At 48.8% G+C, this 23,941-nt stretch overlaps 1 protein-coding gene and 1 long non-coding RNA gene across 5 annotated transcripts; one reads left to right on the top strand and one right to left on the bottom strand.

The window, feature by feature from the left end:
- Positions 1-859: 859 nt before the first annotated feature.
- Positions 860-14,462, bottom strand: LOC118881794. 4 transcript variants are annotated; one of them, XR_005016610.1, is made up of 5 exons: positions 14,218-14,462; positions 12,058-12,183; positions 8,828-8,993; positions 2,121-5,298; positions 860-1,959 (listed from the first exon to the last, which is right to left on the bottom strand). It is a non-coding gene; the product is annotated as an uncharacterized LOC118881794 (long non-coding RNA). The 4 variants fall into 4 exon arrangements; XR_005016611.1 differs by having other exon boundaries at positions 2,139-5,298; XR_005016609.1 differs by having other exon boundaries at positions 860-2,341.
- A 2,201-nt stretch (positions 14,463-16,663) lies between these two features.
- On the top strand, positions 16,664-22,562 carry PCK1 (phosphoenolpyruvate carboxykinase 1). Its single transcript, XM_036827154.1, has 10 exons — positions 16,664-16,788; positions 16,964-17,227; positions 18,045-18,226; positions 18,699-18,902; positions 19,027-19,214; positions 19,429-19,591; positions 20,208-20,432; positions 20,526-20,657; positions 21,044-21,139; positions 21,517-22,562. The coding sequence occupies exons 2-10, from the start codon at positions 17,004-17,006 to the stop codon at positions 21,972-21,974; spliced, it is 1,872 nt and encodes a 623-aa protein (XP_036683049.1). The 5' UTR covers positions 16,664-16,788; positions 16,964-17,003; the 3' UTR covers positions 21,975-22,562.
- The last annotated feature ends 1,379 nt before the right edge of the window (positions 22,563-23,941 follow it).

Here is a 23,941-nt window from a genome sequence, read left to right as displayed (position 1 = left end):
TGACTTAAAATCGATCATCTAATTTAGTGCTGCCGTTATTTATTCCTGGCAAGACACTTGTTTGGGGTTTTTGTATTTTGTTTACTCAAAGAATTCTTGTACAAATAGGCTCTGAGGTCTCAGGAAAGGAGAGAGGTAAAGTACTTCATACAAATAAAACCCGGAGGCTTCTTGATCTGCTTGGAAGTCCAAACAAGATATAACAGTGGCAGAAGTCTGAGGCCCGGGCAAGGCCCCCAGGGCTGTCCCCCTGTTGCATCGAGGGGGACATTTACTTCTGGCTGATTTTTCCATAGCCCAGTGTTACGACTCCAAGCTCCCATCCTTAAACCCAATGTCGTAACCCGGGAGTAGATGGCTCTCAGAGTTGGGCTTATCTTAACCAAGCTCATGAGACTGTTGTTCAAAACAAGAACACCAACATGCTGACCTGCAGTGAGACCAGAGCTGTGCTGGGACTGAGCTCCTGGCATCTGTGACCTGCACGGCCTTCAGAAACCAAATCATAATCTCACGGTGCTCAAGACTATAGAACTCAAGCAAGGTGGTTGGTTAGGTTAAATGGAGTTCACCTTCTCCTGCAGCAAGTAGCCCTGAGCATTTACCACGGTCAGGGCTGGGACACAGTCCTGACCAAGGCTGACAAGGTGTTTGTCCGGCACGGAGCTCATCACATTTGAATCAGGGATCCTGAAGTTTAACCCATAGACAAATGAAGACACTAATGTCAAAGAGTAATAAATGCCAGGAAGGAAACACACCTGGGGACAGTGTGCTGGGGGTTGCTTGGAAAGGCTGAGCCCCGAGTGACAGGGAGGCCCAGCCATGCACAAGCCAGGGGCAGTGCTCCAGGCAGAAGGAAGAGCAGGTGCAAAGGCCCTGAGGTAGGAACAAAGGTGGCTCAAGGATGTGACCAAGTTTAACTCACAAAGAGGAAGCTGATTTTGGAGCTCTGAGGAGCTCCTTGTAGCTCCCAAGGGCTGACCACAATCTGATACAGAGGGTTGGGTAAGCAAATGGAACAGGTAACGAAAAACAATGCACTGACATTTTTGGGATTCTTCTGGTTGCTCTGTGGACCGTCCCACACCCATCTCACCCCTCACATCAGTTAGCACAGTGTCTGGCCTCATGAATTGCGCTCCAATATGTGTCAGTAAATGTCCCAGGCACTGCAGAAAGGGAAGGAGCAGCATGGGCCAACCCCAAGCAAATAAATGCCTTTCTGTTAGAACGTGAGTGCCTGCAACCAGAGATAGTAAAGGTCGTTTCCCAGAGATGACCTGTCCAGGCCACGATGTATCGTGGAGACTTAGATTTCATCTCTGACTTAGACTTTTTTTTTTTTTGAAGGAACAACATATGTCATATGAAACTTTTTTTTGACATGACAATACCCGGAATAATGAGATACATAAAGAACAATGAAACGGCAAGCGTTTCTAAGTATATTTTGAGCAGTTATTATCCGCCATCAGTGCCTTTCAAATGTCACTTTGTGGAGGGTTCCTCTGTTTGTCGCAAAGCAGGAAACTTTCTCGCTGTTCTTCTTTAAAGTAGTTGAGAGTATTTTAAATCTCTGTGTCGAACTATGCAAGTCGCTCCAAAATCAAAGTGCTCAAAACCTTTATTTTGAAAAGCCCAAATGGTGCCCATCAAATCAGCGAGAACATTCCCTTTTCAGAATTTAGCACGTGCTTCTGGAAATGTCAGATGTGCTCTCATTTAAATAATGTGACATCTCACAAGAAGACATCTGATGAGCATTGCATTCAATTGTTAAAAGTACAACAGAGAAAGTCCAAGAAGATCCCCCCCCGCCGAAATTTATCATTAATAATTCACATGAGCTACTTTATGTGTGGACGCCTACTGAATGTGATTGAATTTCTCTTTCTCTCTCTGCAAATGGAGGCTGTGAGGACTCATTTTAACTGAAGGGACACCTGACATTTTCACCTGAAAGGAAGAAAGACGAAGCGTTACAGTTACTCAGCTAGGCTTCACGCACTCAAAATGTATGCAAAAATGTCTAAACACAGAAGTGCTTGAGATACATCTTCAAATACAGATATTTTAAAAACGTGTCGTGACCCCCAACACAGGAGCTTTTCACTTACCACCACGGGCCAACTCACAGAAAATCCAGGCTTGCTTGTCTGCGACTCATCACATTTTTTACAGGTGTGCGCAGGGTTCAGAATGCTCGTGCATCTCTTGAAACTTTGAACCTGGAAGTTGTAGTTTGCTGAATAGAAGTAAACACGAGCCCCCGAAGGACTGGTCCATGGCTACCGTCTTGTTCCCAAGATGCCACAGGCCCGGGAAGACAAATGTTGGCCTGAATACAGATGGGGTTGGTGTAGCGGGTCAATGGGAAGGGTACCAGGGAGCTGTTTCTGGGCCTGGTATTCACCCTTTTCCTCTTCCTCTTCCTTTGCTCCCCACCCTTGGTCAAAAATATGGAGGCCTGACTTGAATGAATAGCTCAGGGAGCAAAAGGCCGGCCTCGGTGCCAGGTGAAGTTTTGAGACAGGTGGCTCACCCTGGCCCATGGACTAGCCCCTGGCACCCATAGCGTCGGGGGCCAACAGCCTTCCCAGTGCTGAATGAGATCAAGGATGGGAAACAATTAAGAAAACTTTGCTAGCATAGCCCCCTAGCCTAGGAAACGGCTCTCTGAAGGAGAAACGGTCCTCTCTCGGAGAAAGTCGAGGCAGGTCGGGCTGAGTCACCGTGCATCTTCGTGACGCAGCCAGTGGCGCAGGGTCCACTGGGGAGGGGAAGTGTAATGGGCTGCCATGCTTCCTCTCACCAGGCTTAAATTAATTTCTTCATATGTTCTCGTTAGTTAACAACGATTGACAGAGTGAAGATATTATTAATAAAAATTAGGTAACCAGCCTGGGAATGGACTTTTGTTCGTGCCTCAGCACTTAGAAAAGGGCGAGTGTAAAAAGGATATTTTCAGCAGCTTGTGATTGGAATGAGTCGGGCCAGGTGGAAAATGATTCCAGCCATTTATCAAAGCTGTCAGGACGCCTCTCCCACCAGAAGTGTTTACCAATATTCACGACGAGCTCCTGCGTGCTGCTAATAGGAGCCCGGTCGGCCGTAACTCAGGACTTTGAAAACGACTCGGGTTATTTAGTGCACCCATTTGATTGAATGTGCGTACGTCCTGGGGTTCCTGATGCTTCTAATTATGAGAAGGTACTGTGGAACTTCTGGAAAGGTGAACAACTGCTCAGAAAGGCTGCTCAGAAAAACGCCTGCCTGCGTAGCTTCGAATGAGCCCGGGCAGAACGTGCTCCGGGGAGCGGATGATGCCGGGGGAATGGCAGCGTCACGAGTGAAAAATGAGCTGGTTGTTCCACACACGTGACAACATAAATCTGGTTCAAGGAACTGAGAGAGAAGAGTAGACAGGAAAGCATATGGAAGAAGGTAAATAAAAACCCGAGGTGAAACTGCCGTTACTCCATTAGGGGGTGGATGCCTCGATTGGGTGTATTTATTGCCTGCACCCTGTACTTGGTGCTTAGTCACTGTCGCCGAGGGGGGTTCTGCTCCTCTGTGTGTAGAACTTGTCTTCCAGCTGTGTTTGTTCAGCGGTCGTTTGCTGTGCGCCTACTATGTGCCAGGCATGGTTTAAGGTGCAGAGTTTGCTGAAAGGAGTGAGGACACAGACTCCTAGAAGTCAGGAATTTTGCCTTTGCTTTTTTGTCCCTTCAAAAACCCACAAGGATGTTTATTTGGGTCACCAAGTATGATCTGGGCTACCCTCTGATGTAAGTTCTGTAAGTATCCTCACTTGACCGATGAGGGAACTGAGGAAGCATAGAAAGGGTATGACTTGATGAGGACCACGTGGTCCAGATACGAATGGGCGCCTCGGCCTCTGGCGTCCACGCTGTCGGCTACTACACTACTCTGCCCCCAAAAGGGCACCCTAGGCCCCGCCTGCAGATTGAAATACTGAACCAATCCCTGTTTCTGATTACCCGAATGGTCAAAGAGGGTCCACTGGTCAGTGAGGTTGACCCACATCTGTACATATAGAAGCTGGTGTCTGAAAGCCCGGACTTCCCATTGCCTTCCAACCCTGGCGCAGCGGACCCTGCCACTTGGAGAGAGAGCCCACAGGGGCTTGTGCGCTGAGGCCAGCTCCCGAGACAGACGTCCATGCCCTAGACCCTGCTGGTCCTGGCCAGGTCAGCCCCCAACAAGGCAGAGAAGGATTGAGAAAGAGGCCTCTTGCATCACAGCTTCCTTGCACCAAGCCAGGGAAAGAAAACTTGCCTAACCTCGGCTTTCGGCAGAGCTGCAGGATGGAATTCTGCCTGATTGAAAATTAAAGAATGGCAGAGACATAAGCAGGGCAGAGGTCTCCCCAGCCCCTGCTTCCCATTTTCCTGGCTGAAACACCAACTTACTGACGAGACAAATCTTCCCCATCTGTGCTGGCCTGTGATTCTAGGTACCCACAACAGATTTCTCACCCCCTTGCCAATTTTACTTTTTCTTGAAATATCCAAAACACCAGAATGAAAGTTTCTTTCCACCTTTACCATTTATTTTACTTGGTTGCCTCTTCCAAGCAACACAGACTAGTTTAGGCAAAGGGGCTCATGGGCTGGCATCTTTTTCCATCAGACTCTGTGGTCATTGTTCAAACAGGGTTTTCTGCATGTGGGTAGAAGGGCTCTGATTTGGTACTAGGATATGAGAGCAGCATCCTGAGGGGCCGCCCTTTCCTCTGTATTTCAATATGGAAATATTTTAGGGTTTTACAGCTAAGTTAGATGCCCCAGTCCCTGATGAGACAAGCTGGCTGGACCCCGATCCTGGGGGATGTGTCCCGAGTACCAATGCTGTGAATCCCACCTCCCACCCTTGGGAGAGGAGTTGAGAGTGTGGGATTTACTGAGTTTTAGGAATTATCCCCAGCACGGATCAGAAAAGACGTTTTTGTTCTGAGCCCAACACGGCAGACGTGTGGAAGAATTTGCATAGTTACCAGGGAGCGCTAAGGAAGAGGAGCGTTCAGTTCCCGAGCGATTATCATTCTTTCCGATAGAGTTAACGCGCTGCAAAGTGGATCCATTTTCTCGCTGCAGAATAAGTGCGTTGGATTGTTTTTTTTCAGTAACTATGCAATTAGTTCTTTTTTGCCCCGTGCGTTGCCTGGTGGTGCTGTCTTTTCTCTGTGAGTGTGCTTGGAACGGTGTTTGGCGGTGAATCTGTCCTCACTGCTGCACACACTCTGGGAGAATGGACTTGCTTACTCTGTAGCACCTGAGATCGAGGGCACTGTGAGTCGGAAGGGCCGGCTCAGTTTAGGGATAAGGAAACTGAGACCGTAGAGGGTAAGTGACCGATCCAGGGACACTCAGTAACGATGGCACAAGCGTTTTCAAAGGCCACCTGGAGCCGTACCACCCAGCTAGCGCCCTCCACACTAAAAGTCATATGCAAACACATAGGAAGAGTAGAAAACTGGGGATTGGGGCCAACATCTGGGTATGCTCTGTTTACAGCATGAAACTGATGAAGAGAACAAGGCAGGGTTGTAAAAAATTAGGGCAAACCTGAATGTTAAATTTTCTTTTGTCATATCTTAGTTTGCTGCTCCTTTCCACCCAGTGTAGTTGTGTACCTAAATTAGCTGGCATGTGACTCTGACTTCCCATTTCAATATGCACAAGCAGCATGGATACAAAGTCCTTCCCAGCGTCCAACAAGAAGGGAGGCTTAGCAAACACAGTGTCACCGGTCTTCCAAAGTAGGGGAGAGGGAAATAAGACAAAAACCAAAGCCACCGTGGACCTCAGAATCCATGGCAGTGAACACATGCAGTGACGAATCGACGGGACTTTAGGGATAGAAGCAGTCCTGGACTGTGTCTCATCCACCTCCACGCTGTACAGGTGAAGAAAGTGAGGTGTGGATGCTGGTCTCACTGGCTTCTGGGGAAGCTGGAACCAGAATTGCCCCAGGTCTCCTGAGTCGGGGTTCTCTATAGGTTGGGATCCTGTCTCAGTTAGGAAGCTTTTGGCTGCAAACCACAGGCCGCGTAACTCAAACAGCCACTCCACAAGGGGAGTTAGGCTCTCACATGGTACAGAGAAGTACGATGCTAGGCACAGTCTATGAGCAGTCCTGGAATCTGCGGTCCTGACTTTGAGGGTGAGTCTCCTGTCACTGCCTGGGGCCCTAGCCTCCATAGAAGCTCACCGTCAGCATCCCACGGAGGTGACCCTGCGCCCTGAAGTCGTTCACGGGATGGATGTGGCGTGGAATGTTGAATTCCAACATGTGCATCACTTCTGCACACCCAGAGCTCCTTTACGCCTCTCCAGAAACCCAATGGAGAACTCTCCAAAGAAAATAAACAAGACTGGGGACTTCCCTGGTGGCGCAGTGGTTAAGAATCTGCCTGCCAATGCAGGGGACACGGGTTCGATCCGGGAAGATCCCACAAGCTGCGGAGCAACTAAGTCTGTGTGCCACAACTACTGAGCCCGCATGCCGCAACTACTGAAGCTCGTGCTCCTAGAGCCCGTGCTCCGCAATAAGAGAAACCACCGCAATGAGAAGCCTGTGCACTGCAACGAAGAGTAGCCCCCGCTCGCCACAGCTAGAGAAAGCCTGCGCACAACAACGAAGACCCAACGCAGCCAAAAATAATTAATTAATTAATTAATTAATTAATTTAAAAATGAAAATAAACAAGATTGTATGGATTTGCTATTTCCGTGGGTCACTAATGATTGCAAGGGAAGATAACGAGCCCTCTAGAAAGGTTCTAACACTTGGTTATCAGCATTCATTTAACATATCTTATGTGCAAAAGTTATGCTTTATTAACACAAACAGGCAAAATGGGTTCCCTCTAGGTCCATTTTTATTTCTTCACTGTGGAAAGAATATGCACACAGACAAAATCTTCTCCTGGGAGAAGATTCCCAAATGACACAAATTGTCTTCTCTGCTGGGTGAGTGTACATTCAGCCCAAGACTATGGTCTTAAGACATTACAAGGCTGTTGAGAGACGTGGAAAGGATTAGGTGGAGGGGTGGGGGGCAGGTGGGTGGGTGTGTTGGAGACCTGCCTGCCTCCTAGAGTGACCTTCAGACGAGCGCCCCTCCCCCACATGCAATATACCCGCTCCCCACATTGGGCCATTGTCCCACATCTTGCACATAAAAGACGGGACTACGTAATCTTTTTTGTTTTTTAATTGAGGTGAAATTCATAACATAAAATCAACCATTTTGGAATGGAATCTAAAAAAAAAAAAAAAAGGGTCTGAAGAACCTAGGGGCAGGACAGGAATAAAGATGCAGATGTAGAGAATGGACTTGAGGGCACGGGGAGGGGGGAAGGGTAAGCTGTGACGAAGTGAGAGAGTGGCATGGACATATATACCCACCAAACGTAAAATAGCTAGCTAGTGGGAAGCAGCAGCATAGCACAGGGAGATCAGCTCGGTGCTTTGTGACCACCTAGAGGGGTGGGATAGGGAGGGTGGGAGGGAGGGAGATGCAAGAGGGAAGAGATATGGGAACATATGTATATGTATAACTGATTCACTTTGTTATAAAGCAGAAACTGACACACCATTGTAAAGCAATTATACTCCAATAAAGATGTTAAAAACAACAATCAACCATTTTAAAGTGTAAAATTCAGTGGCATTTCGTACATTCACAATGTGATGCAACCACCACCTCTATCTGGTTCCAAAACTTTCATCACCCCTGAGGGAGAACCCCAACCCATTAAGCTGGATTAACATCATCTTTTAAGGACCCTTTCAATTATATGATTCTATGGCTTTAAAATAGGAACTAAACTCATTCAACTCTGTAGAAAACAAACAAAAAACAAAAAACAAAACCCTCCATGCTTCAGAGACTTTTAAGATTTCCCCATAAAAGTAGAACATCTAAATATTTGTCCCTAACAAACACAGCCGGGGTGGATGCTTGGGATTGCCAGGGGCAGATGATGCTGTACAGATCATCACATGACTGGACAGTGTTTTCCTGCTGTTGGAAACTTCCACGCCCGGGCCAGTTGGTGCCCACAGAGTAGCATCCCTGGCAATGGACATCCAGAGTTGATTTGCGCACATACTTTCGGCTCCAGGACAAGATATGGGATTTACATGGTTAGTTTTCTTATCACCTTCTGGAAAACTGCTGTCCGTTTGATCTTTACCAGGAAAGGGGCATGCTGACCTACGAATTCAGATTCCTGAACTGAGGGGCATTTTTGTGGTCATTCCCTGGGTGTAATGAGCCTCTCCATCACCCCCATCGGTGGTGGGGTGGAGGGGGGAGGTCTCACGCTTGCAGTGGAGAGCCCTTGCTTGGGAAAATGGCTTATTTGCCCTCTCTGGGTCTCAGCGGTTCCACCCCTCCAATGAAAGAATTGGTTGTGAGTGGTGAATTTCTAATGTTTTCTGAAACACCTCGTTCAAACAGAGATCCAATATGGCAGTCTAATATAATACTCACCACGGGTGAAGTCAAAGATGCTGCAGGTGAGGAGGGCTCTGAGCACATCTCACCTGGCCATTCCCCCTTCCTCCCCCGGGAGGCTCAGAGGGCTGCCCCCAAATCCCTCAGAGCACGGGATGGAAACCACAGATCCTGGCTGTACAGGAACTCCAAGCACTGGTGTTGATGGTCTTTGGAATTTCTGTTTTCATTTTATTGGCCTCAAGGTAACCATTGACCAATGGATATCAATCAGACTGTCCTCAGAATCCTCTGGGAGACGCCACCCAAGTACATGGCTTTGTTCTTCATTGCTTACCTGGAACGGAGCCATTCTGCACCCCTCGCCTCCACTGCTCATTCGTCCTGGCCCTGCCCTGGTTTCCATGTTGCCCTCCTGACGGCTCCATCCACGCAGGCATCCCATAGGCTTTTCAAAGTCTTGCTCCCTCACTCCTCAGGACCCTGGGGACAGCTAGCTGCAGCTTAGGACAACAAAAAATGTGTATGTGACCTCAGGAAGGCATAGGGAAGATGATACCTTTAGGTTTGAAACTATTGTTTTTTAGTGTCTGGTCTTTCTCCTTTCAACAAAGAGGTTTTGTACGTGGACTCAGCTTTTTAGATGTTTCTTCAAAAGAAGAGCAACTTTGTACATTAGGACATATGTGGCCCCGGGAAAGCTGGGGCTGGGGGTCCCTGCGGTGTTTGCAAATGCAGAAACGACAAATGCAACTCACAGGGTGGGCCGGCCAGAGGTGCCCACCCACCCTCCCCAGCCACCTTGGAGTGTGTTGAAAAATCCATGAAGGGGTTTGACTGAAGGTCCTTAGGGATTCCAGCAGCAGGGTGACAGTAGACCTGCCCTTACAGGTCCCCGTGGAAACCAATGGCCGGTACTCAGTTCTGAGACTTACTTACAACTAAGCCCGTGGGTAAATGGGGAAGACGCAGGGTCACTGGTCAGCCCTTTGAAGACATTGCTCAGTGAGTCCCCTTTGGAGCAGGGAGTCTCCAAGGACAGGGGCAGACTGGAGCCCTAAGACATCATCAACAGAGGGATTAGGGAACTTTGCCTGTTGAGTCCTCAAAACCCTAGCTTCTCTCTGTATCTCTCTTTTCTTCTAGAGAACTCAGTACTTTTAGGTAAATCTGGCTCCAATGTTTACTTTTAACATTTTGACAAGGGACACTTGCAAAGGAATAATACCGTCCTTCCATCATGTACATGTGCGTAAGGGGACGGTCGGATGACTCACGGCTCCTAAATTCTAACTGAACCAACTTGTTCTCTCCAGGAGACTCAGAATGTAAAAACCTTGTAAGTATTGGTAGCATGTAGAACTGCGCATAAATTCTAGTTTCTCCTTTTTGTTTTTTTAATGTCTCTTTTATGTCTCTTGCCCATTTTCTAATTGGATTTTTTTAAAATTAATTAATTAATTTTATTTATTTTTGGCTGTGTTGTGTCTTCGTTTCTGTGCGAGGGCTTTCTCTAGTTGTGGCAAGCGGGGGCCACTCTTCATCACAGTGTGCGGGCCTCTCACTATCGCGGCCTCTCTTGTTGCGGAGCACAAACTCCAGATGCGCAGGCTCAGTAGTTGTGGCTCACGGGCCCAGTTGCTCCACGGCATGTGGGATCTTCCCAGACCAGGGCTCGAACCCTTGTCCCCTGCATTGGCAGGCAGACTCTCAACCACTGTGCCACCAGGGAAGCCCCTTTTTGTTTTTAATCTAGGTACTCTTCAAGGGAATCTAACCTATTGTTATGGAGCAAGGGCTCCTGTGCCCATGGTATAGAAAGCCAAACTCTGACGGCTGGTGTTTGCAGCACAGTAAGGGTATTTTTTTGCAGGGCACCAAACAAGGGAGTGGGAGACAAGCCTCAGACCTACTCCCTCTTGGTCTTTGAGTTGGGGGTGTTTTTAAAGGGGAAGAGCAAAGAAACAGGGATTAACCATCGTTTTGTGACATTTCCTACTCATAGTTTCAGGGGTCAGGATTCTCTGGCTTACGACTCTCTGGCCAGGTGGTCCACTGCTCAGGGTCTGTGAGCTCACCTTGCCCTGGAGAAACAACCTGAGTTTGTATGTTAGTGATGAGACCTACGGCAGCAACTTCAGTGCGTTAATGATGCTACCGATGATGACAGCAGTCTTAGTCATCTGATCCTGGTTGATTAGTGTTCAGGTAGCATAGGATTGTGGTCAGAGGAGACAAGAAAGGGAATAAAGTTTTGGATAGAGAGATTAGCCCTAAAGTCGGTAAGGGAACTCAGTTTTAGGGGGGGCTCAGTTTCAATCCCCACTCTTGTTTTAACTTTTCCCAAATCTTTGAGGGAACAGGGTGATGACCACTCTGGCCTACTTCCTGCTGAAATGAGGCATAGTCCTACCTTAATTGGAGGAATGGAAATGTTTTATACCAAGTTGGAAATATTCCCGAGTTCCAGGTCTTGAGTCTGAGTCTCCCATCATGGGTCCACTGTTTTGGTGCAGCGGACCGAATTAGAAGTAGGAGGGGGAGTGACAACCTGAACTTTAATGAACCTTGGAAAAGAGATCTCATTCCCTGAGAAATTCAGGAGAATAAGCCTGAAAACCAGTCTGGACCTGGCACTTCTGGGGAGACCTGTAGCCAGGTGGTCAGTTGCCTAATTTTATCTCAGTAGGTTTTAACTTCTGATATGGTGTTAACATATACATGAAGGAGCTATTGGTCACTACACTCTCCTTTTTCTGCTAAACTTTATTAATTTAGTTTTTTGGCTGTGTCGGGTCTTAGTTGCAGCACACGGGATCTTCATTGAGGCACGCGGGATCTTTCATTGCAGCGCACGGGCTCTTCATTGTGGTGTGCGGGCTTCTCTCTAGTTGTGGTGTGTGGGTTTTCTCTTCCATAGCTGTGGCACTGCAGGCTCCAGAGCGCGTGGGCTCTGTAGTTTGCGGCACGCAGGCTCTCTAGTTGAAGTGCGTGAGCTCAGTAGTTGTGGCTTGTGGGCTTAGTTGCCTCGAGACATGTGGGATCTTAGTTCCCTGACCAGGGATTGAACCCACATCCCCTGCATTGTAAGGCAGATTCTTTACCACTGGACCACCAGGGAAGTCCCTAAACTTTAATCTAAAACAATTTTATTGTCTAGTACTCTTCTGGCTAAAGAATCTAGAACCTTCTGCTGGGAAGCTATGGCTTGAGCTGTCTCATTTGCCACTGCTATTCCTAAAGTAAGAGAAGCGTTTCCTAGCTACAAGAGGAGAACCTGAGGTCATAGGTTGTGTTTGGCAGCTGCTGGCAGATACCGTTTTGAGAACGGCTGCTGGTATTCTGGAGTCTAATACAGTTCAGAAAATTCAAGTTCTCAGTAATCCAGGAACATGTCTGAAACCACATCCACAATGACCACCCAGCTCTGTTTTGGATGCCTGACCCACAGTTACTCTATTTTGATTTCTAAATGCATTTTTTTCCCTTAATGGTTAAAGCAGATGTACATGTTCAAATAGGCTGTTCTAGTTTAAACCATGTATAAGCCAGGTATGAGCCCCATACCTCAATATGTGAAAATTTCTTCTATCATTTCCCCTTTTTGTTTGCAGATTTTCCAGTAGATTGAGATGTTTGTCCCTTGCTGCCTGTCTTGGCTCCTTTATTATCCCTTGGTGCTATGCCTCCTTTCTGTTTATAAACAAACAAACAAACAAATAAATAAATAAATAAATTTGCCTAGCTATCCACATTGGGGTAAAACTAATCAGATGTAGTGAACAAACTCAGAGGTATGCTAATAGGGAAACATTTTATAGGCTGTATATTTTATCAGTTATACTGAATTGTCACACAAACATTGTACATAGCAATAGACTTAAAGCAAGCAGTGATACATGTCATGAGTAACTATACTGTGACAACTTCACTAGAGAATTTTCTTTTTATCCTGAACATTGGGGCAAGAGTATGGTTAAAAGTAAAATGATAACTTTCAATTTTGAAAGGGAGACAAACGTTTGGAATGACCTAGATATTCAATAAATTTCCATCATTTAACTTAATTAGAAAAACTCTAAAGTTTCAAGTTACCAAAATCTGGAGAGACTGTTTTTAAGTAGATATTCCTAAAACATAAAAAGTTCCTAAAAATTTCCCTTAAAAAACCTCTGTTTACATTTGATTTACTTAAAGACTTCATCATATCAAGTTATGTTTCTTGCTGACGAATTTTGTAACAGAAATAATATGAACTTACTTGACTTTCAGTAAACCTAGGTACAATAAAAGTATTATACTTAACGTTGATGACTCTGAAGACATGCCTATATTAATTAAACCAACAAACTTAAACTAACCTTAATACCAAATATTAATTTAATATTGAATACTTTCCAGATCATGTGAACCTATAATTCATTTGGGTTAGTTTATTTCATATTTCTGAGAATTATATAAGTGCTTAATTTCCTTTAAGCCAATTAAATAGAGCTCATTTACAAATTAATTGTGGTAAGACCATCCAAAGATAAAGACATATTCGTAATCCACACGTAGACATCCATCCATCCAGACAGAGATCTCATAGCTTCATTTTAAAACTTAGTCATGAATCAGGTATTACAATATAAAATTTGCTGGTTTATAAATGAGTAAGTTAAATTTAAATTAAATTCTTTCCACCTTTTTTTCCCCCCTCAGTTCTCAGGAATTGGAATGATCTACTGTAGATAAGGTACAAGTTCCTGAGAGCCCTGGGAGAACATTTACATCTCAAGGCATAGGGAGCGAAAAGCAAGTTCTCCTAGAAGGACTTGTTCCTTAGGGTCAAAATTCTGAAAAGATGTTTTATCAAGCCAGCAAAACCAGTTTTGGATTGTCCAGTGAGCCTCATCTTGGGAATTTTTCTCCAGAGTCTAAAGAATATTATGGCCATTACGAAAAAAAAAAAAAATATATATATATATATATATGTATATATATTGGCTTTAGTCATGAAACCAGAGCTAAAGGTGGTCCAATTTTGTAGGATGCATCCTAAATGGCTATTTTTAGGAACTGAATTTCTGTTTCCCATGTCTGCCAATTAAAATAGTGCACTTTCTTTAACACAAATATACACTCACACACACATGCACATACACACACGACAAAAACCAAACCAATTCCAAAAGCAATCTTAGGCTCTTACTTTTATCAAACCCAATCCCTCCCCCAATACCTGGCAATGGGCCCAGGAAGTCACCAATATACAAAGATAAAAGTTTTCAGGGCTTCCCTGGTAGTGCAGTGGTTAAGAATCCGCCTGCCAATGCAGGGCACACGGGTTCGAGCCCTGGTCCGGGAAGATCCCACATGCCGCGGAGCAACTAAGTCCGTGCGCCATAACTACTGAGCCTGCGCTTTAGAGCTGGTGAGCCACAACTACTGAGCCCACATGCCACAACTACTGAAGCCCACGCACCTAGAGCCCGTGCTCCACAGCAAGAGAAGCCACCACAACGAGAAGCCTGCGCACCTCAACCAAGAGTAGCCCCCGCTCTCCGCAACTAGGGAAAGCCCGTGCACAGCAACGAAGACCCAACAGAGCCAAAATAAATTAAAAAAATAAAATAAATAATTTTTTTAAAGAATGTAAAGAATCATTAAAAAAAAATAGTCTAAGAAAAAAATGGAAAATTAAAAAAAAAGTTTTCGGCCCGCACCCTTGTGCCGGTTGCTTACCCGTAGATGTCTTCCAATCCCCAAACCATTCCTTCACAGCAAGCCTAAAATATTGCCCAGGGGTGCTGATGCTTGTTCCAGAAGGGAATTCTCCAGCCAGATCCCCAGGCCAAAGGGACTTGGGCTGCTGCTGGATCTGCAAAGGAGAAGCCGCACACCAGCAGAGGGTCCGCAGCCCATCGGCACTGATTGTTATCAAGGGAGGTGCAGAAAGCCAAACTCTGACAGCGGGTGTTTGCAGCAAAGTAAGGGTTTATTTGCAGGGCTCCAGGCAAGGAGATGGGAGACAAGCCTCAGATCCACTCCATCTTGGTCTTTGAGTCGGGGGTGTTTTATTAAAGGGGAGGAACAAAGAAACGGGGATTAATCATTGTCTTGTGACATTTCTGTGACATTTCTTAATCGTAGTTTCAGGGGTCAGGAGCCTCTGATTTATGACTCTCTGGTCAGGTGGTCCATGGCTTGGGGGTCTGTGAGCTCACATTGCCCTGGAGAAACAACCTGCGTTCGTAAGTTAGTGATGAAATCTAGAGCAGCAACTTCAGTGCGTTAGTGATGTTATGACATCAATGTTCTGAGTCATCTAGTGCTGGTGGATTAGTGTTCAGTTAGCATAGCATGGAGTTCAGAGGTGACGAGAAAGGGATTGAGGTCAGAGAGCAAGGGAACAGTTTTGGATAGTGATTAACCATAAACTCAGTAAGGGGACTCGATTCTGGGGGGACCTGGTTTAACTATTACAGTTTTTACTGGCAAAATGGGAATCTCTACCCACTCGGAGCCACACTGGTGTAAACGTGTGTTCTGTGTATGTACGGTTGTGCCTTTGAATGGCTAATCTCACTGATGTCAGATGCTAAGGAAGTGTCCCCAGTGACGGAGCATTACATTGTGGTTGAAATTAGACAGGGCACTCACTTCTGTGTGGCTGATGGCATTATTAAGAATGAATTCCAGTGACCGTCTAGGCAAATGACTTTAAACAGAGACTTCTCCTGTTGTACTTATACTGAAAGATTCGGCTGGCTGAATTAAAAAGCTGAATAAATGAAACCTAGCGATGGGCTGATAGTTTCGGTGGAAGTTGGTGACACGTGCACACCCAACGTGGCAGTGCAAGCAAAGCCCCGTAGGATGGTCCTCCAAGTACTCCTGGTCTGAGATTGTCGTTCCCGATGCCTTGTGATTGTCACAGCGCCTTGCAGACACAGTCACAGAGCCATCTCAGTTCACACTCCACGGGGGAGGCGGGCAACTCCCCACCGCCCTCCTCCGGGGAGGGGGCGCCCACTGAGCTGTGGCTGCGGGGACTCGGGCCTTGGCCCCGTTCTCCCGACTTCTCACCTAGTGTTCTCGACACGCCGGCCAGCAGCTCCATAGCTCATTAAATTCGACTGACGTTCTGACGGCTTGCAAAGCAAATTCTTTGCAGCTGTTATAAAGGTCTCATTGCTCAAGTGTAATCTAGCAAAACCAGCCCCCTCCCCTCCCCAGACGCTAAGATTTGCAAGGGCAACAAAAAGTGTATAGTCGACTCCAGAAATAACTGCATCCAGCCTGGAACTCCTTGGACAATACATGGAAGGTTCCAGAAAGGGCAAAGGTTCCTCCCAAGGGGCAGTCCGGTGTGCCGCTCCGGAGCCCAGTGGCTCCTGTTCCAACCCTCCCTCTGCCACCCACCAGCCCCGGATTGGGGAGTAGCCGCTGGGCCCCCTGTGCCTCAGTGTCCTTGTCTGTACACAGACTGTTCGTGGGCTCCACCTCAGATGGTGGCAAGGAGTTAAGTCGATACAAAGCACTTACACCAATGCTCTGCATTTATTCATTCAGCGCCTACCGTGTGCCAGGAACTGTGCATACAAAAAGGGAACAAAATAGGCAGAAATCCCTGCCCTCATGGAGTTTCTTTCTATTTGGAGTGAGGGCAGGGGGCACACCATGGACACTCTATAAGGTTAATCGCCCCTAATTAGGTGAGACAATTGCCAATAGCCGCGCACCGTCCCGTTGCATTTGGGGGTGTTCTTCCCGCTGGCCTTTGACTGTGGGGTGATACCTCACCACTGTCTCGTTCTACCAACCAGCAGCGGTCCGTACACAAGACGTACTGCCAAAACCCCCGAGGTCCCCCTGAGCCGGTGCTCTGTCCCACCTGCCTGTCAGTGGGAGGGCCTGTGCTTTGCACCAGCAGGGGACTGGGTCAGAGTTTCGTCAATCAGAAGTTGTGTAAGGGTTTGCTATGGCTGGGCCCGGGGCCAGAGGCCTCCAGCACTCATTAACGACTATCTGTTCAATGATTATCTCCCTGGGGTTTATTGTGGTAAGCCGGTCCAAAGCATAACTGACCGTGGCCGTGGCCGTGATCCAAAGACCAGCCCCTGACGTCAGAGGTGAGCCTCCCTGGGTGTGGCCGAGGGGCTGGACCTCTGTCCTTCACGGAGTTTAAAGCCAGGAAGTTCTGCCCCCAAACACCAGACAGGGCCTTCCCACTGGGAACGCACGCTTACCCGCGGGAAGAGCCTTGAAAGAGACCTTTGGGTCCCTGATCCGGATCCTCCAAAGAGAAGAAAGGTAGGTGGAGCTGTTCGTTTACGTCTCTCACAAACGGCAGTGCTAACAGGAACTGGCTTTCTTCTTTCCTCCGAGCCCCGACTGTCTGGCGAGGGGCAACCCGGACAAGGCGCGTGGAGTTGGAGGGCATCCGTGGTTGTTTTTGTTCAGGAAGCCTGTGCTTTTTCTATTGCAGGAACCTTGGCGCCCGTGCCCCTCAGCCCAGCCCCGCAGAGATGCCTCCTCAGCTCTCAGACGGCCTCAACTACTCAGCCAAAGTCGTCCAGGGCAGCCTGGACAGCCTGCCCCAGGCCGTGAGAGAGTTCGTGGAGAGCAACGCCAAGCTGTGCCGGCCCGACCAGATCCACATCTGCGACGGCTCCGAAGATGAGAACCGGCAGCTGCTGGGCCACATGGAGGAGGAGGGTGTGATCAAGAGGCTGCGGAAGTACGACAACTGGTGAGCACAGCCTCGGGGCCCGGCGTTGGCGCCCTCCGCGCCGCCCAAGGTGCAGGTGGGAGGAGGTGGAGGAGGGCCTTGGGCAGGGCCGGGATGGGGCTGTGTGGTTTGCAGACTCTTGAAAAGCTTAGGAAAAGAGCCAGAACCACAGAAACTTAATTTTATGACGTTCGCAGAGCAGCCCAAGTCGTCAATGAGGGGACGCGTGCGAATGCTGTCTGCAAACTAGGTCCCCGATCCAAAGGAAGGTCGGACAGTCCCTGTCCTAACAGACTAGCTCCTGGTCTAGTGTGTGTCTCCCTGACTGTGTCCCCGGCGGCATGGCTGTGTCCACACTGACGGAGCCTCGTTAGCGCGCCGGGCACCGGCCAGGTGTGGGAAGAACGTGATGATGGGGCTTCCCTGGTGGCGCAGTGGTTGAGAATCTGCCTGCCAATGCAGGGGACACGGGTTCAAGCCCTGGTCTGGGAAGATCCCACATGCCGCGGAGCACCTGGGCCCGTGAGCCACAATTACTGAGCCTGCGCGTCTGGAGCCTGTGCTCCGCAACAAGAGAGGCCCGTGCACCACGACGAAGAGTGGCCCCCACTTGCCGCGACTAGAGAAAGCCCTCGCACAGAAACGAAGACCCAACACAGCCATAAATAAATAAATAAATAAAATTTTGAAAAAAAAAAAAAAAAAAACAAAAACGTGATGATGAAGAACTGGCCCCTCCCTGAACGGCGCGGGGCTGAGGGCGTCCAGGGCGCAGATGCCGTGCAAAACAGCAGCCCTTCCTCTCCAGTCCTAACCTGTGTATTTTTGCTTTTTGCAGCTGGTTGGCTCTCACTGACCCCAGGGATGTGGCCAGAATTGAAAGCAAGACGGTCATCATTACTCAAGAGCAAAGAGATACGGTGCCCATCCCCAAAACCGGCCTCAGCCAACTGGGTCGCTGGATGTCCGAGGAGGATTTTGAGAAAGCGTTCAATGCCCGATTTCCAGGGTGCATGAAAGGTGAGCGAAACGTTTATTTGAGCAAAATATCAGCAAACCTTTTATTATTGCGTCTGTCCTAATGTTACTTGTCATAGAAACTCCCACGGCCTCAGAGAGCCTTACGTTCCACATGTGAAATTGGCCGTGTATTGAAAATGCACATCTCAGTTCTGGTTTTATAGACTGTCTTATACGACCAGGGAAACGATTTCTACACATGTGGATTTAAGATAGCTTGGTGGAACCCACCTGCACATTTATGAAAACTCTTTGATTTTGGTGGAACCCAACTGCACATTTATGAAAACTCTTTGATTTTGGTGTTCTGGCCACTTTTCAGTGGACCCTGCTAAATCGGGGGCACTGGTGGCAAGCAAGGCGTGACGTTGTCAGAGGGGGGATCTTGAGAAGGGTCCACCGAGGAAAACAGCGGTGGTTGTTTGTGAGCCCGGGGTCATTTCTCACCGCTTCCCACCCACCGGCCCCGCAGGTCGCACCATGTACGTCATCCCATTCAGCATGGGGCCCCTGGGCTCGCCTCTGTCCAGGATCGGCATTGAGCTGACAGACTCGCCCTACGTGGTGACCAGCATGTGCATCATGACGCGGATGGGCACGCCCGTCCTGGAGGCGCTGGGGGACGGGGAGTTCGTCAAGTGCCTCCATTCCGTGGGGTGCCCTTTGCCTTTAAAAAGTAAGCATGTTGTTTCAAAATCAAAAGCTAGAATTGAAAGAAAAAAAAAAAAGCAAAAAATAAGCTTCGGCTTAAACCCAGGCGGGGACGGTGCACACTGATGTGGGCGTGTCCTCCCGTGCAGAGCCTTTGGTTAACAACTGGGCCTGCAACCCGGAGATGACACTCATCGCCCACCTGCCCGACCGCAGAGAAATCATCTCCTTCGGGAGCGGGTACGGCGGGAACTCGCTCCTTGGGAAGAAGTGCTTTGCTCTCAGGATGGCCAGCCGGCTGGCCAAGGAGGAGGGGTGGCTGGCAGAGCACATGCTGGTAAGATGCAGGAAATTCTAAATGCGCGCTGTAGAGGGTCGGGCAGAGGAGGGGAAGTGGCGAACCCCTACCGCGTTAGAGTTCCGACAGTGTTCCAAGGACAGGTCTAGAAATTCCATCAGTAATGATGATGGAGACACCCTCCTAGACTAAAGCGTGGACCTCTGTGGCAGAAAGGAACGAAGTGCTTAAGGAGAAATCTTGCCTCCAACAGATTCTGGGCATAACCAACCCCAAGGGCCAGAAGAAGTACTTCGCGGCTGCCTTTCCCAGCGCCTGCGGGAAGACCAACCTGGCCATGATGAACCCCACCCTCCCAGGGTGGAAAGTAGAGTGTGTGGGGGACGACATCGCCTGGATGAAATTTGACCAACAAGGTGACTCTTTTAGGCCCAAGTGTTGATGATAATAATTGAACCTAAGTGAAGTTTTGGCTTTCAGAACGTACCAAATTCTCTTAAATCCACAGTGTTTGGATCTTTAATTCAGTTATTTCAGTTCTTGCAAAAGCTCAGACATATGTATTCCATCAGCATTCTTTAATCTCATATCAAATCTGGATTGAAATGGGACCCTATATTGCTGTTTGTTTGTATAATAAATTGATTAAAATAGCTTGGTGGGGGACTTCCCTGGCGGTACAATGGTTGAGACTTCACCTTCCAGTGCGAGGGGTACAGGTTCGATCCCTGGTCGGAGAGCTAAGATCCCATATGCCTTGGGGCCAAAAACCCAAAATATAAAACGGAAGCAATATTGTAACAAGTTCAATAAAGACTAAAAAACAAAATAGCTTGGTGGGAAACTGGTGAGGAAGAAAGAGTCAGAGTTGACTGATAATGCTGGGATGAGAAAAGAGAAATAGATTCTAGGGAGGAGGATAAAAATAAAAGACTTGAGAATTTGGTACAGAAATTAGCCTGGCAAGATATAAGAATATATGTTATGCTTTGCTTGGTATTTACTTCTACTACCTGGTTTGAAACTTTCCAGGTAACTTGCGGGCCATCAACCCAGAGAACGGGTTTTTTGGTGTCGCTCCTGGCACCTCTGTGAAGACAAACCCCAATGCCATCAAGACCATCCAGAAGAATACCATCTTCACCAATGTGGCCGAGACCAGCGATGGGGGCGTTTACTGGGAAGGCATTGACCAGCCGCTGGCCTCGGGCATCAAGCTCATTTCCTGGAAGGGCAAGGAGTGGGACCCCAAGGATGGTAAGCGCCCCCCACCGGGAGGCCCGGGGCCCCAGCCCACGGGCGTGTGTGTCGGGCCAGATGCTCAGGGCCTCTCCTCTCTTGCTGCTGCAGGGGACCCTTGCGCCCACCCCAACTCGCGGTTCTGCACCCCTGCCAGCCAGTGCCCCATCATTGACCCTGACTGGGAGTCTCCGGACGGCGTGCCCATCGAGGCCATCATCTTCGGAGGGCGCCGACCTGTTGGTGAGGCTCCCCTGCATTTGGGCTGGGGACCGGAGGACGTGGCCCACTCTCCCCTTTGCCGTGACCTTGTCGGAGGGTGTCAGGGATGCAGAGCTTCCTTTCCAAAACGACAGGGTAATGAGCAAGCTCCAGCGTAGGACGTACTCTCTGGCCACCTAGAACTTCCGGATCCTTGGTCCTGTGATGCCACCCCCAGGTTGACTTTGGCTGCGTGGCCTCCTGCTGTAACTTGACGTGGCGGCATCTGCCCTTAGCTCTGGGGATGCAGGATTAGCTCAGTTAGAAAGACAACACGCAGCTGCGTCTTTCCATTTGTGAGACGGCATCGCCGGCCGAGGGGTCTGGGTGTCAAGGCCTGTAAAGAACGTTTCTTTCTCCTGCTAAAGGCGTCCCTCTGGTCTATGAGGCTCTCAGCTGGCAGCATGGCGTGTTTGTGGGTGCGGCCATGAGATCGGAGGCCACGGCAGCGGCAGAACACAAGGGTGAGTCCGGCCAGCATCTGGAGCCGCCGAGGAGGGAGATGGACTGCTCTGTCTCTGTGGCTCTCTGTCTCTGTGTCTCTGTCTCTGTCTCTCTATGCCTCTTTGCCTCTATGTCTCTCTCTCTCTCTCTGTGCCTCTCTGTCTCTGCATGTCTCTGTCTTTGTCTCTCTCTGGCTCTGTTTCTCTATCTCTGTCTCTGTCTCTCTGTCTGTCTCTGTCTCTGTGTTCCCTCTCCGTCTCTTTGTCTCTCTGCCTCTGTCTCCCTGTGTCTCTCTCTGTGTAGAGAGGTAGAGAAAGCCAAGTGGCCGTGTCAACAGTAAATGTGCCGACAGCGTCCTCTAAGGCATCGTTTACCAACAGAGCCCCCCTGTTAACAGGCAAAGTCATCATGCACGACCCCTTCGCCATGCGGCCCTTCTTCGGCTACAACTTCGGCCAGTACCTGGCGCACTGGCTCGGCATGGCCCAGCGCCCCGAGGCCAAGCTGCCCAAGATCTTCCACGTCAACTGGTTCCGCAAGGACAAGGCCGGCAGGTTCCTCTGGCCGGGCTTTGGCGAGAACTCCAGGGTGTTGGAGTGGATGTTCACCCGTGTTGGCGGGGAAGGCGGCGCCAAGCTCACGCCCATCGGCTACATCCCCGACGAGGACGCCCTGGACCTTCGGGGCCTGGGGGACGTCAATGTGAAGGAGCTCTTCCACATCTCCAAGGAGTTCTGGGAGGAGGAGGTAGAAGACATCCAGAAGTACCTGGAGGAGCAGGTGAATGCCGACCTCCCCCACGAGATCGAGAGCCGAGGGTCCTGGCCCCTGAAGCAAAGAATCAGCCAGATGTAATCACAACCCCAGACCTCACCTGGTCCTCCGCCTCCAATCCATACAGAGCAGCGAGCGAGGAGAGAGAGGGACGGGGCTTCCCGAGTTCTCACTGCCTGCAGCAGCACCGCAATGACCGCACCCAGGGGCCGATCGAAAGACACCTCTTAATTTTTCTGATAAGACCACAGCAGAGTAAGGCTAGTCACTAATGAGGCTGTGGAGGGAAATCTCAGCAGGCTCCAAAGTTCACTATGCAATGCACGTTTGTTCAACTTAGGGACACTCAGGCTCAGAGTCTTCTTTGTTCTTTCTCTTTAGCTGTATCAGTTAGCCGGAATGCACAGAAGATGCTTGAGCTGTATATATGTGTGTGTGTGTTTGTGTGTCTGTGTACTGTTGTCTAAAGCACATTTAATAACTCTGGAAAAATCTTGGGCAAGATTACCTACTAGTTGTTGCTAGAAAGCGATGTTGCTTTGTTATTAATATGTGTGTTTAAATTATTTTTATATACCGTGGTTCCTTACCTCTACATAATTTCAACGTTTTCCCTTAACACTTCTTGGAAAAAAAAAAATCACAAAATAAACTTTTATAGAAAAGATGGATTTGTTTGCTTTGTTTTTCTTATTAGAACCACCAAAAACAGGGAACTCTGATGAAGCCCTTTGTGATGGAATCCCCTGCGAAGAATGCAGGACGGGCAGGACCCCCCTGACGGAGGGGTTAGGTGGGGTTGGAGGGGGCAGGACAGAGCCAGGTGGGGAGGTGTGAGCAGAGAGAATGTCACCCAGAGGTGACACTGCGCCACACTTTTGATTTTCTGAGTTAACCACTGGTTAGCACCTAGAAGCCACTAGTTAGTGCCCTTGAACAATTCCACAAACCTTTAAATGGTGGATCTTGTGTAACTGGAACAGGAGCATTTAAAATGTGCTTTTTGACAAAACTTTGGGTCTGGGGGCTCGGCTTTCCACAAGAATTATATCGTGGCTAACTTCACAGGTTTTTGTCAAGAAATACTTTTTCTGAGGCAAATGCTTTCTCCACTGTCATCCATAGGGGAAGAGAGTAGAGGGAAAAATGTCCTTCAGAAGAAACAGCAAAGGGGCTCTCCAGGCATTGATGGAGCGCCTTCTGTATACAGAGTGTCGTGCCATTGGTGGGCTCACAATGGGCTGCCTCAAGCCCTCCCCTGGACCCTCTGCTCCCGATGTTTGTTTATTGGGTCCTCCGGGCAATCCGAACAAACCACACACTGGACGGGGCCCGCGCGTTCTGTGGATACACAGGGCCTCCTCTGGTTTCCGTTCTCCTTTCTGGGCCGGCTCTCCCGCTCAGCACACCCAAGGCGTGCGTGTTTTCAGGGGGGTCAGGACGCCTTGGCTTGGCTCGCTGCCACAACTCACAGACTCGCTGGTTCCCCAAAAGTCCTCTGTGCCTTGTAGGCACCATGTGGAAGGTCAAGCTGAGATCCCCCCCTATTTTATAGGTGGGGAAACCGAGGTCAGACGGGTCCGTCGGGGCTGGGAAACAGCAGCCAGAGTTTCCTTCTCCTTTAAGGCGTTGAGAGCTGACGGGGCTCTGCCCACAAAGTGTCAAGTTCTGATAGCAAAACCACTGATGGGAAAAACCATTTAACTCAATTAAACGCTATCTGCTGTATTAATTTAAATCAGTGGCTTTCAGACTTGTTTTTCCTTTTCGCTGCAGAACTCTCGCTTGATATGTACTCTGACTCAGAAACCCAGCAGCTAAGGGAGACACAACAGGAGGCTGGGCAGGTGTCGGGACCCAGGCCCCCTGGCTTCCTTTCTTCCACCCCCTGAGGCAGTTCCTTGGATCCCTGAGAGGCACTTCCAGGATATAGCGTGGGCACCATTTTTAAAATGCATGCCCCTGGCCCCGGCTTCCTGTTCTAGGCCCTTGGTAGGCTTCATCCCTTTTCAAGCAAAGCCAGCCATCTCAGAATTCCCTGTGCACAG

This window comes from Balaenoptera musculus, chromosome 15 (assembly GCF_009873245.2).
Source record: "Balaenoptera musculus isolate JJ_BM4_2016_0621 chromosome 15, mBalMus1.pri.v3, whole genome shotgun sequence".
In the NCBI taxonomy this organism is placed as follows: Eukaryota; Metazoa; Chordata; class Mammalia; order Artiodactyla; family Balaenopteridae; genus Balaenoptera; species Balaenoptera musculus.
This window is presented reverse-complemented; position numbering and strand designations above follow the sequence as displayed.